Below are 14705 nucleotides of genomic sequence, written 5' to 3'. Positions count from 1 at the left end.
TACAGCTGTTTTACCAGCTCCATTGCAGCAGTGCAAGGACTACTCCACTTCCCCCACCTCTTGCTGGCACTCCTCTCCATCTGCAGGCCAGTCAGAGCCAAAGGGAAGTATAACCCTGGAAGCATAACGCCTCCCTCTGCAATCACAGCCACTGCAAAGCGAGAACTCTTTCCACCCCATTCCCAGTGCCTATCCGGCACATTATGAAAAACAAGCATTTTCTCCTTTAAAAAAAAAAGAAGGGAAATTCAATGCAATACCCTTCCCCCACATTAATGCATAGTTAAAACTACAAAAAGCCAAGGAATGCTTCACTTTTCTATTCTTGTTTTTATGACTAAATATTCAACTAAATCACTGTTTGTGTTGAAAAATATATCCAATGGGCAACATGGCCAAGTCAATTACATAGATTTAGTATTATTGTGATAACATTAAATACAATTAACTCAGTTAGTGTTAATATACATGCCTTAAGTATTTGATGAGGATTCCCAATTGCAGTTCAGCATTGGTTAATGAACAGTACCTCTATGTAATAATCTGAAATTATCCCACATCAGTTTTACCTAATGGCCAGCAAATCATCATCCCGAGGCTGAGGTATCCCTGCAACTTTTCCCAAAGCATTCAGGATCTGTTTACCTCCTGCCTAACTCATCTGATATAAACTGTGGCACATAATGAAAATCCAAATTAATTTGGCATGGCTTGTTTCTTTAAATCCTGGGTTTTGCCCATATTTTAAACATGTCAGTTGATCGCTTAGAACACAAGTGGGAGCTACTTTGGCAGGTGGCTCATAGAGCAATGCAGGGGAAATATATAAAGAAATACATCCGGGGAGTTTGTGAGGATGGAGTTGATTAATCCAACTGAAATCTCCTAACTCACAACATGCCACATCGAGCACAAAACAATGTCAACATGCACTAGTGTATGCTTTGAGACGATGAATGTATTTTTTTTTGTCTCTTGAAACGTGCTGAAAGACTTTGAACTTTAAATCAATCTCCTGTTGTGTGACCTCTTCAACTGCAGCTAACTACACAACCATGGAGAAAAGGGGTCAATGAAATTATACACTGTAGTCCACAAACACAGCTGCAGACATCAGTGCTGCAGGGAAGGGCCAGAGGAAAAAGAAAGATGCCTCAAAAGGAAATCTCTCAGACCAAACAAGAAATATGCAAACAGTTTGCTGCAACTCTGCTAACGAGTCTCTAGTCAGCAACAATAATGCAACAAATGGGAAGAGAAATGAAAGCTCAGCTCTCACTTACGCAGTTTTCTAGCTGTGAAAAAATTACTCCATGGTTCCCCTCCCAAGTTTAAAGTAGCACATTTTCAAGGAGGGGATGGTGGGTGCATTCAAAACTCCCACATGCACATACACAATCAAGTATATACCTATGGAAATCTGGACATAGATGCACAATTTGTGCTAGCAAATTGCAACACAGGCACAAAGGTAAGGAGGATTTGTTGTGAAACCATAGTGGCCTCCTTTAGTCAAAATATTGGTTTTCAACTATCACCACTTTTCCATGCTCTTTTTCAAGACATAGGACAACTGAATGAACAAGAAGCACTATTAATAAAATGAAGGACTAAGCCAGCAACAAATGGACTAGAAAAGCAAAAAGACTTACCCACAAAATTGAAATGGAAAATATCAGTAAGCAAATCCAAACTCTTCAGTTGGATAATAAAATTCAAATGAATGGGTTTGGGGAGGCACACTAGTTTGGACAGAGAGCGTGCTGCAATACAAATTTTCAGCCAGGAAATCTGGTTTCTAGTCCCCATGATTCCACATAGTCATTTATTGCCAAGTGTTCACAAGCAACTTTTCAAGATAGTTAAGTCCAAAGCAGACTTCAAAGAGTTAAAAAGGGATCTCACAAAACTGGGTGACTGGGCAACAAAATGGCAGATGAAATTCAATGTTGATAAATGCAAAGTAATACACATTGGAAAACATAATCCCAAATTATACACACAAAATAATGACAGGTTTCAGAGTAGCAGCCATGTTAGTCTGTATTCGCAAAAAGAAAAGGAGTACTTGTGGCACCTTAGAGACTAACAAATTTATTAGAGCATAAGCTTTCGTGAGCTACAGCTCACTTCATCGGATGCATTTGGTGGAAAAAACAGAGGGGAGATTGATATACACACACAGAGAACATGAAACAATGGGTTTATCATACACACTGTAAGGAGAGTGATCACTTAAGATAAGCCATCACCAGCAGCGGGCGTGGGGGGGGGGGGGAAGGAGGAAAACCTTTCATGCTGACAAGCAAGGTAGGCTATTTCCAGCAGTTAACAAGAATATCAGAGGAACAGTGGGCGGTGGGGTGGGGGGAGAAATAACATGGGGAAATAGTTTTACTTTGTGTAATGACTCATCCATTCCCAGTCTCTATTCAAGCCTAAGTTAATTGTATCCAGTTTGCAAATTAATTCCAATTCAGCAGTCTCTCGTTGGAGTCTGTTTTTGAAGCTTTTTTGTTGAAGGATAGCTACTCTTAGGTCTGTAATTGAGTGACCAGAGAGATTGAAGTGTTCTCCAACTGGTTTTTGAATGTTATAATTCTTGACGTCTGATTTGTGTCCATTCATTCTTTTACGTAGAGACTGTCCAGTTTGGCCAATGTACATGGCAGAGGGGCATTGCTGGCACATGATGGCATATATCACATTGGTAGATGCGCAGGTGAACGAGCCTCTGATAGTATGGCTGATGTGATTAGGCCCTATGATGGTATCCCCTGAATAGATATGTGGACAAAGTTGGCAACGGGCTTTGTTGCAAGGATAGGTTCCTGGGTTAGTGGTTCTGTTGTGTGGTGTGTGGTTGCTGGTGAGTATTTGTATTGGGGGGCTGTCTGTAAGCAAGGACTGGCCTGTCTCCCAAGATCTGTGAGAGTGATGGGTCGTCCTTCAGGATAGGTTCTAAATCAGCTGTCACCATTCAAGAAAGAGATCTTGGGGTCACTGTGGATAGTTCTCTAAAAACATCCACTCAGTGTGCAGCAGCAGTCATAAAAGCTAAGAGAATGTTAGGAACCACTAGGAAAGGGATAGATAAAAAGACAGCAAATATCATAATGCCTTGATATAAATCCATGGTATGCCCACACCTTGAATACTGCATGCAGTTCTGGTTGCCTCATCTCAAAAAAAGGTATATTAGAAATGGAAAAGGTACACAAAAGGGCAACAAAAATTATTAGGGGTATGGAGCAGCTTCCGTACGAGGAGATATTAAAAAGACTGGGAGTTTTCAGCTTGGAAAAGAGACGACTAAGGGGGGATATGACAGAGATCTTTAAAATCGTGAATGGTGTGGAGGAAGTGAATAAGGAAGTGTTATTTACTCCTTTACAGAACACAAGAATAAGGGGGCACCCAATAAAATTAATAGGCAGCAGGTTTAAACAAACAAAAGGAAGTACTTTGTCACACAACGCACAGTTAATCTGTGGAACTTGTCATCATAGGATATTGTGAAGACCAAAACAATAGCGGGGTTCTAAAAAGAATTAGATATGTTCATGGAGGATAGGTCCATTAATGGTTACTAGCTAGGATGGTCAGGGACACAACCTCATGCTCTGTGTGTCCCTAGCTTCAGGCAGTCAGAAGCAAGGAGGGGATGACAGGGTCACTTGATAATTTCCTGTTCTGTTAATTCCCTCTGAAGAACCTGTCATTGGCCACTGTTGGAAGACAGGATACTGGGCCAGATGGACCATTGGTCTGACCCAGTATGGACATTCTTATGTTCTAAAATTTGGGTGCCTCAATTTTTGGTGCCCAAAATTCATAGTTACAGTCACAAAAGCTTCCAATTTGGGCCATGTGGCGGTAAAAAGGAACTGGAGTGGTGTTGGTCCGACCTGCCTCTTATGCCCTCGGTTTGGAGCATGAGGAGGGCAGCTGTGCAGGTTCAGCGCAATGGACATGACTTGCTAGAAATCTCTGGTCTGAGGCACATGGAGTGCACATGTACCCGAGCGTAGAATACACATAAGGACCAGCACTTGAAGAATCAACCTTTACATATTTTAAGGCAGGCACCCAAACAGTGAATCATCCAGCGTTAAAGGCTACTTTTGAATATTTGGGTCTCAAGCTCTTGGTGCCACTGTTTCCTATTTGTAAAGTAAAATAAGGACAGTAATACCCCACAGGTGTGTTGTAAGGCTGAATTCATTTATGCTTTTAAAGCCCCTTAATATCCTTGAATGGAAAGCTTGATAGAATTGCAAAGTATTCTTCCTCTATATTTAGAGAGGGAGGTTCTCCACGTAACACACTGGAAAGTGACATTCAGACCAAAAATGGCAAGGTCTAACAATAAAAAAAAAGACTACTATATTTGAGCCTATGCAAGTCCAAACGATGCTTTGCACAGCTTCTCCAGCTAACATTGGTGTGCACTTTTATGCTGTTACAGTGGGTCTTTTGCCTTTTAGATCTTTTTCTCGTTAGTCATTCCCCCTCCAATGGCAAATTTTTAAAAATCTGTTTCCTTTATTGATCACACTAGAGGGAGATTTCTACCAAGACTAGATTTACCCCATTTGTAAAGTGGGAATACTGCTATATACTTTCTCCACAGAGGAGATGTCTGTTCATGTTCTCTAAAGTGTTAAAATTCACCAGAAGTCTCACATAAACCTCGATTGGCCCCCTTGAACTCCAGCTTATTAAAATAAACAATTAATTTATTTATTTTAAATGTTAGCGACTGTGCATGGAACCCAACACAAGCTGTTGGATTCTACTTTTTCTGAAGATCCCCCCAAAACTTTATCAGTTAACTCTGGCTGGATCCCATCCTGGTAAACCTCCCCAAAGTCTCAGACCAGCACCAAGCACAGCAGCAAGATCGTTATGGACAAAAGTCTACTACATTTTGCAGTGGGATAGAAATATTGTTCCCCAGGTCCACCCAAAATTGTTGAAGTCAACTCTGGAAATATGTAACACATTTATTAATTTTCTGACTCATCTTACAACCTTCCATTTCTGCAACTCTGAAGCATCTGAACATGCTTGGTGCATACACACACTTCCTATTCATTCTTCTGTTGGTCTCCCTAAGAAACGCAGCAGGATCTCCTCATGTACCAATTGAGATGACATGAAACCATGATAGAACTCTTGCCTTGAACCTCAGTTTACAATCCATACTCTAGCAGTCTCATGCTTGGCCAGGTGCTTTTTAAAAATGAAATATTAAGATTTGCAATAGATAGCACTTTAAAGTATTTAAAACACACACTTTCAATGCAAATCTTTGAGGTTTGATTTTCCTGCTGCTCCATAACAGCACTTTGGTGCTCCTGGCCACACCAGCTTCAGCATTACCCCAGTCAGGAATAATGAGATAATAAAATCTGAGTAAAACCAATTATTTTAGGGGGAAACATGGTCTAAAGTTCTAATCCTAACTCCGACATGGACTCCTTCTGTGGCTTTGAACACATTTTGCAAATGGAAACAATGCTTATGCAAGGTATTTTCAGTAGATACAGAGAAGTATTAATGCCCTTGTACAAGGCATGGGTAAGACCTCATTTGGAATAGTGTACAATTCTGGTCATCCATGTTCAAGAAACAAACTGAAACTGCAACAGGTGGAGAGAGGAGCTACTGGGATGATCAGGAGAATGGAGAGCCTTATCTTATGAGGGGAGACTGGAAGAGCTTGGCTCGTTTAGTCTTGCAAAAAGAAGGCTGACATGGGATAGGACTGTTTTCTATAAATACAAGAGGGGGTAAATACCGGGGAGGATGAAGAACTATTTAAGCTAAAGGACAATGTTGGCTCAAGAACAAATGGATACAAACTAGCCATGAACTTAGAAGGTTTCTAACCATCAGAAGTGGTGAGGTTCTGGAACAATCTCCTAATAGGAGTTGGGGGAGGGGAAATAACTTCATACATTTTGAGAGAGAGATGGATAAATTTCTGAGTGCAACTGTTTGGCAGGTTTGCTTGTGATGGTGGGGACAGGGTTCAACAGCCTTGTGGTCATTTCTGGTTTATGTCTTATGTTCCTAAAGCTCATGCTTCAGGGTTTCAGCCATCCACCAGGAAGGGATCCCTCCCAATGTACTTTGTGAGGGGTTTTTTTTATCCCCTTCCTCTGAAGCAACAGGGAAGGCCATGGCTGAAGTCAGAACATTGGATGGGATGGGGCAGGGCTCTGAGGTGACACCAAGCATATTCTCTCTCTCTCTCTCTCTCTCTCTCTCTTTCTCACACACACACACACACACACACACACACACGCACACAGGTGCTTGCTCACCTACTCAGAGTCTAACTGATCTCTCTATGTGGGGTCAGCAAGGAATTTTTCCCCAGGTCAGATTGGCAGCGACCTGGGGATGTTTTTGCCTTCCTCTGCAACATGTGAATGCAGGTCACTTGCCATGATTATCTGGGTATATCTTACTTAATCATCTTCCTGCTATTTCAGGGGCCTTGAGCTCAAGTGCACCTCAGTGTCTCCTATTCATAAATGATCTGAACAGGGGGTAAACAGTGAGGTGACAAAGTTTGCAGATGATTCAGAATTACCCAATATAGTTAAGACCAAAGCTGACTGCAAAGTTACAAAGGAATCTGACAAAACTGGGTAACTGGGTGACAAAATGGCAGATGAAATTCAATGTTGATAGCTGCACATTGGAAAACATCATTGGAAAACATCATCCCAACTACACATACAAAATGATGGGGTCTCAATTAGCTGTTACCACTCAAGAAGGAGAGCTTGGAGTCATCGTGGACAGTTGTCTGAAAAACATCTGCTCAGTGTGAAGCAGCAGTCAAAAAAGCTAACCAAATGTTAGGAACATTAGGAAAGTGATAGATAATAGGACAGAAAATATCATAATACCACTATATAAATTCATGGTACGCCCACACTTTGAATACCACAGGAAGTTCTGGTCGCCCCACCTAAAATAAACACATATATTAAGATTGAAAAAAAAATACAGAGAAGGGCAACAAAAATGATTTAGGGGTATGGAACAGCTTCCATATGAGGAGAGATTAAAAAGACTTGGACTGCTCATCTTAGAAAAGAGACAGTTGAGGGAGGGATATGATTGAGATCTATAAAATCATGAATGGTGTGGAGAAAGTGAAAGCGTTATTTACCCTTTCACATAACACAAGAACCAGAGGTTACCCAATGAAATTAATAGGCAGTACGTTCAAACCAAACATAAGGAAGTACATCTTCACACAGTGCACAATCTGTGGAACTCATTGCCAGGGGATGTTGGAAAGGCCAAAACTATAATGGAGTTCAAAAAAGAATTAGACAAGTTCATGGAGGATACATCCATCAGTGGCTATTAGGCAAGATAATCATGGATGCAACCCCAAGCTCAGATCTCCCCAAACTTCTGACTGCTCAAAGCTGAAACTGGATGACAGGGAGTGGATCACTCGATAATTGCCCTGCTCTGTTCATTCCCTCTGAAGCATCTGGCATTGGCTACTGTGGGAAAACAGGATACCCAGCTAGATGGACCATTGGTCTGACCCATTGTGGCCATTCTTGTGCCAAGGCAGAAAACATATAGCAATCTAGTCTCCTATGACTCTAATTTACTTGGTCTCTTTTCCATTGTTAGGTTCAGTGTGCAGGTGCTTGGGAGTACTGATGATCTGTGATATACAGAAGGTCAGACTAGATGATCTAGTGGCCCCTTCTGACCTTAAACTCTATGACTAGGACTGATGGTAGCATTCTTGAGGAGCAGGGAGTCCTAGGCTTCAATGAATTGCTTCTCTTAAACTATTACATCAAGAACATAATGAAGAAACTGGATTTGTTTCTCCCTCAGAGTCCTCAAACTTTGACTCCGTGCCTCATTCATCTCTGCACTTCCTGTTAGATGCATGTGGTGCCCACAAAACAGCCCTGTGCCACATGCACAGCTGTACCACAAATGAATGTGTATAGAAAACCCTTTGAAATTAAAAATAAAAAGTATCATCCCAGTGCTAGGCGCGATTCACACCTGTTGATTTAATCTGATCAGTTCTGAGTGCTCTTCCCAAAGAAGAAACCTGAGGGGGCAAACACTCAAGGGCCTCAGACAGGGCAGTGCAGGTGCAGCTGTGCTCTGTTCAGCAATAAAAAGATTGTATTGAACAGCATGCAATTTACAGCAGAGCGATGCTTTTACAAAGCCCTTCATGAACTAACAGTATACACACCTAAGGCAAGATATACCACCACAGCTAAAATTTCTACCTAAGCATGCCTCTGGCTGGTAGCACAGAGCAATGCTGCCTGGAAAATGGCAGTCAGCTGACATGCCTGGAGACACTTGTCTGAACTGGCTTAAGGAAGAAACTAGTTTGCTGCAGCCCTGCTAAAAATCTCCCCAGCCTGTAACAGTGAGGCAACAAATGTGAGAAGAAACGAACAGCTGGGCGATCTCTGCTGCGCTCTCCCCACTAAACTGTCAACCAGGAATGACAGTCTTCTTCCCAGGCTCACAACTCATGTGTCCAGACCCTAAACACACAAGGCAGTGACCGAACAACGAGAATTACATATGCAGGCAGGAGTGAACATCCCTGAAAAATCCTGAGAATCGACCTAAGAGTCAAGAAAATAGACACACAACTTGTACAGTCAGCTCAAATGCCTTGCTTTCCCTAGCCTCGATATGCTAGAATGCAAACCCTGCTGTCCCTCTTCTATTGCATGGCACATCTGGGCATTTTATAAAAGAGGAGATACACTCCCACACTGTCATTTAAACAGAAAAATGACCGCACTGGAGACTAGTTCTGTATATTTATAGTGCAAAGAGAAAGGCCATTCCAAAGGGAAAGGATAGCTTTGAGTTGGTGAGAGTCTAAGCAATGTTTCTGCAGCCCTTAAGAACCCATTTCTTGCTACCTGATCCAAGAAGTGTTCCAGGGTTCTCTGTCATTTCACTTACAACTAAGAGACCAAGCAGCCCACTTCCAACTTATGGAATTTCCCCAGATGGTCTGATTTTGTTTCTCAAGGTCAGTGCAATATCACGTAAAAATAAAAGAGTTTATCTTACCTGTAGCTGAATGTAGACTCTCCAGACTCCAGTATCTTGACAATACACCTCTCATCCCACCACCACCACCACACACTACTCCGCTGCTGTCTGAATCTGAACCTGGAGAGAGCCCAGAGCTTCCACTGCTACTGCAATTTTCTCCACTGTGTGCCCCACTGGACTCGCTGGGGCATTGCTGGGTCCTCATGCAGACAGGTAAAAGTGAGAGCCAAAGGCTCTGCTGAGCTGGAGGAGGAAAGAGGCTGAGCACTCTGTGGCTGCACTCAGGGCAGTGGTACCTGGTACTGCTGTCTAAGGGCTGAGCTGCATTCCTAGCCCCTTCCCCGATAGTCCGCTGCACGATGCAACCTGACATCATAGGGGTCCACTAAGGAGGCTCCCTCTGTGGCAGCTGAAAAGCTCTCAGCTGCACTTTCCTGAAGCAGTTTTGTACTAAAGCCGGTCTCGATGCATTAAAAAACCCAGGGCGGGACAGAGATCTTCATTTCCAGTTCCACAGAACTGTCAGATTAAACCATAAATGGGGACAGCAGAATTCATACATTTTTAAAAGACCCAAACAAGAAAGACCTTGTGTTATCTGCTTTCCCCGAGAACACTAACATGCAAACTAATCATGGTCAGTACTGACTGCTGCTGCTGCTCTTGCTATTAAAGACTATTTTAAGTACTTAGAACAAGAATTGAAAATGAAAAATAAATGCTTGAAGCTGGAACAGAAGATTGGGATGCAGTGAGGCTGCTGCTGTGAGCATGTGAGCTTTGAATAATATCATTTATCATCTGCTCCCATACTATATAACCGGGATGGTCTCTCGGTTCAGTTATGTGACTGCTTGCAGAAGACCCAAGTTAAATTGAATGATTGATTCCCTTGTCTTAGCAAATTAAAATATTCTCATTAGCTTCCACGTGCCAGACTATGTCAATAGCATGGAAAGAAGAGGTGATCTGCAGGGATGCCATTTTCCTGGAAGTTGGAGCAACAACTGTTCTGTCCACAAGAGCTCTGAAGCATGGCACAGGTTCCAGTGCAAAGGGACACTTCCAGAGGAGCCTCTCTTTGCCACACCCATTAAAAATCCTGCCTTAAGGCTGCAGTTTTGTCAAACACTTTTAAAATTAAGCCAGCAGTGAGCACATGGTTTGCACTGTAGCAGAGATTGTGCAAAACTGCTCACCCTGGTGAGGAATGAGGATTTCACATTTTTTTGTTTATGTAAAAAGAAGGGAACTCACAGTTAGCAAAACTGGCACCCTTTAAGCTGTATCACGAGTATTTTCATAGGGCCAGGTCAGCCCATGAGAGCTATGCTGAGAGTTCTGAAATTCTCAAGCCTACCAGTCAAAGGAAGGTACATTATTGCAGACAGACACCCTGACTATTATATTACTTCCAACTATTTCACATCAGTGGAACTTGATCGACTTCAGGTGAAGTTATTCCTAGTTTACATGGGTGTAAGACCAGAATTAGGCCCACAGTCTGCTGCCTCCTTCCTCTACCCACAAGATTCCAGGCACTAGGGGCAGCTGAGGGAGGCTCAGGCACTATGGCTCCTGCAGTGAGTGGAGTTACTCCAGATTTACACCATTGGAACTTGAGATCTTGCCCCTCAGCTCTGTATTGCCAGTGATAGTAAGATATTTCTGGAAGGGATGTTCAGGGAAATTGCCTATTAGTTTAATGCTTCCCATTTCCCGTAACACGCAGAGAGATGGAGGCACATCTCTCTCATATGTAGAGCTTCATGGCTGACATTAGTAATAGACATATCAGTCACCCTGGGGGGAGCTCTGAAGTGGCAAGGGCCCCTGTAGTAAAACAAAAGAGACAAGCCTTCAACCAGATGGGTCAGCTGCGACAGCCACCCCATCACGCTTCCATTAGTAGGGCAGACTGATATGTCTTTAAAAGTGTCCTTTTTCTAGGGTTTTTATTAGACTAGCATGAAATCTGGGGATTTGGCTCAGCAAACCTTAAACAAAGTTTTCTAACTGTTCACATGTAATCCCTGCCAAGGAAAGACATTTTAAAAAGAGGTGTTGTCTAGTGGTCTGAGAACAGGCATTGGATCCAGGAATCCCAGAGTTCAAAATCCCACCCCTGATACCACCTGCCTTTCTAGCCTTGGATTAGACACTTCACCTTCATTTCTCTACCTGAAAACTGGGGATAATGTTTACCCCCCTCACTGGGTCTATGAGAACTAGTTACTGTTTATAAACAGGCCATAAGGATGAAAACAACTCTTTAATGTGATTATTTTTGCCCTTTCCCCTTTGGTGTTCCTCCCAGGGTCCTGATCCAGCATGTACCAAGCTCTGCGTAAAACCTGAGATGGTTCTCTAGAGGCAGACTTTTCTTTGGTTGCTCCAAATTTTTGGAGAGGCTAGCCTTACGTCATTTCATCCTTCTTTCTCAGAAAAGATATCTGTCATAATGATGGTCTATGCAGCTATATAATCTATGCCTTTGTTTTCTCTGAGGAGTCTGTGAGCTGTCATTTTGTGCCTCTGTTCAGATGCAGAATGTTACAGTGTGAACATATAGTGTTCTCTCATAAGACTTTATGTTTGCTCTTGGTTCATTCTCTTAATCCAACATAAAATACACAGACTAAAATACACACATTTTGGCCTTTGTGTATGAAAAAGCAAAACGATGGTGAGGATCTCTGAAAGTGATAAAGGAAAGTCAGAACAATGAATTTATGGATAAAGCTGATCTGGGGTCTGATTAGCTGAAGCACACAACAGATCAGCTCTAAGCCAGTCAAAATCCAGCAGGTTACTCTACAATATCAACATCCATCAGATAAAGTAATCAATGTTTATGTCAAGATTTTCCTAAATTCTCCTAAAACCATATTTAGGTTTAATAAGAGTAATTTGATTTTCAAAGGTGCTGACAAATCCCATTGAAATTAATGGTAGCTCCTTAGAAAATTAAGCCACTATTATTGAGATTCCTAAATACAGATCTAGGACCCTAACTTTAGGTACCAGGGTTTTAAATTTTTGGCTTTAATAATTCTATCAAAGGGAAATAAAGATGTTATCCCACAATCACTTTCTCCTGCTTTGACAAAGAAATCACTTTGGATTTGCCTTAGAAGTGGGGCAGGAGAATATTTTCCTGGGATAGAGTTCTATTCCACTAATGCTTTCTCAAATGGAAAATCCTTTGTAAAACACTTCTGATTACTACAAAGCACTTAACAATGTCCAGCCATTCAGACAGCTTGTCCTTGAACAGACCACTATGTCTTTATAATAAGCAGCACTTGGAGTAGCAGCAATAATAATGTTCCATTTCCATTGGGGATGAGGGAGTTCCATTAAATTGTCTTTTAAATACAGAAAAATGAAAGACACCTGTGGTTTCATCATATTTGAATACATGGACCCTACTGTGTCTCTCAATATAGAAATGTCCCTGCATTCTCAGGTTGACTGAAAAAGAACTACTCCTCTTTGCTGTCCAGTCAAATCTAACCAGAATTGCTCATATTATAACACACACTAACTGAAGCATTGATTGATGGGGAAATATATCAAGAACAAATATCAATAGTGGGGTTACACACATTAAGTATAACTAGAGTGAATCAGAGAGGCAATGTGGTCTAGGAGGACACTTGAGGTGGAATGAGGAAACCTAGATTTTACTCCCACCTCTGCCACTGATCCGCTGTAAATTATTCTCTCTGTGTGCCTTTGTTTACTCTCTCACCCTTTGCTTGTCTTTTCTATTTAACCTGAAAGCTGCTAGGGACTCTTACAATGTGTTTGTACAACCCGATCGCAATGGGTCTCTAATCTCAGGTGGAACCTGTAGGTGCTATTGTAATAGTAATAATAAAATAGTGACCTCATGGTGTAAGGGGATAGGCACATTTTAATACAATGTAAGGAATATATAAATACTATAAAGCATGGCAGCAGAAGTCCCACTCAGGAACCCCATCCCACCTTGGAGAGATGCCATCTACTAACACATTTTTGGCAGAAACTTTTTCTTTGGATTGGTTTTCTTCTGAGAGTTTTGGGGGAGTGCAAAGATGGGATAGAGTATTACCTGTATTGTAACAGGGCATACGGACTCCAGTCACAGATGAGGTCCCTTTTGAGCTAGAAGCCATACCACACATGACAAGAAGGCAATCTTTGTCCAGGAGACTTTATTCAAATATCCACTGTGTTTACCTATTCTAGTCTTTTGTGTTTGAAGATGGCTAATTTGGCGGAGAGAGGCAAATGGATTGTCTACAGAGCCGTTTATAGTTTTCTAGAATTTGCTTTCACTTTCCCATAAAAAATGGATAAAGGTTTTGTGGATATACAAAAACATTTTTCCCTAGGTAGGTAGTGCACACGTTCCCATTTAAACCCTCTCTAATACACAGGTACGCAGTAATGTTTCACACTGGGAACCAGCTAGCACAGCTTTCAATATAGGATACATGTGGCAATCTTTGAGAGAGAGTACACATTGCCAGAGCAAACACTGGTGGTTAAGATTAGACGCAGCATGTCAATCTTAAATCCATTTAATCTTTCTATGATTTATAGACAGAGTGCAAAATAAAGTTGACATTGCAATTAGCTTTCAACCATCTAAACTCTATAATACCCTCTCCATGGTTAAGAGAGGAAAGAATTGACATTTCAAGATACAGCACTAGTTGTAAGGTGTGCGAGTGAGAACAGACACACGCGTGCGTGCACACACCCCTCCCACACACACACTTTTTTTGTTCTATGTCGGTTTCATAACCACTATGCCCTTGAAGAAGAAAAAGGACAAAAAACTATGTGAGTAAAACAGCCCATCTTGTTATTTAGCTAAATTACAAAAGACTGCTAAATATTTATAAGATATGATGAAGGCCTCTTATTAAGCTATTATTTTCCCCCTTGAATAGATTTCTCCAGCAGTTGTCAAACATCTTCATATTAACTGTTGCCCAGTGTGAGCATAACAGCCTATCCAGAGCTGGGAAACCAGGATGAAAGTCAGCCACAAGATGCTGAGTAAACAAACAGTTTCTCTGCTGAAAAAAAACACTTTCCTGTACCCCAAGCAGATCATCTCACTAAGCAAATCCCTAACTTTGCTTCCATTGACACTGCTCTCGGTGGGTCTATTTAATGCAGATGTAAAAACTCACTTTACATGGGGCTTATACAAAAATAAAAATGGGCCAGGTTTTCCAGATGCCATGGCCAGAGCAATGTCAGGTAGTTCTCTCACCACTGGTAAGAAAGGAGCAAACTACGGCTCATTCCAGTGTCAGTACTGATGCTGCAGTGCACGCTGATGAGCAGCTGAAGCGTACCCAGAGGCACCATTTTTTAGGTCATCTCTTGAGTTGTAGGAGGGCAGTTAAGTTAAATATCCTTTGGCTCTTAAGGCTGGTCTACATGGAGGAAATTTCCAAAAAAAATCAACCTGGTTTTAAAATTGGTTCAGCTGGGCTAGTGTTAAAACTTGCTGGAGAAATAGTGTAGACCAGGCTTAAGAGGTATGAACTGGTTACAAGAATAAGGTAGTCTCATCTGGTTCACTAAGAGTGATCCTATCCCCC

The 14705-nt window shown here is 41.7% G+C and overlaps 1 protein-coding gene across 4 annotated transcripts in view; it reads right to left on the bottom strand.

Moving 5' to 3' along the window:
• Positions 1-14705, bottom strand: part of ARHGEF4 (Rho guanine nucleotide exchange factor 4) — a 329416-nt gene that overhangs the window by 144412 nt on the left and 170299 nt on the right. The window contains exon 1 of one of the 4 annotated variants that reach the window (XM_038416532.2): positions 9112-9476. The exons of the other annotated variants lie outside the window; for them this stretch is intronic. Within the exon in view, the coding sequence (XP_038272460.2) occupies positions 9112-9472 (361 nt within the window). The 5' untranslated portion in view covers positions 9473-9476. Of the gene's footprint in view, positions 1-9111; positions 9477-14705 lie in introns of those variants that run through there. 4 annotated transcript variants of the gene reach the window in all.

Source organism: Dermochelys coriacea, chromosome 9 (assembly GCF_009764565.3).
Source record: "Dermochelys coriacea isolate rDerCor1 chromosome 9, rDerCor1.pri.v4, whole genome shotgun sequence".
NCBI classification, from domain to species: Eukaryota; Metazoa; Chordata; order Testudines; family Dermochelyidae; genus Dermochelys; species Dermochelys coriacea.
The sequence above is the reverse complement of the archived record's forward strand: the minus strand, read 5'-3'. Positions and strand labels throughout refer to the sequence as shown.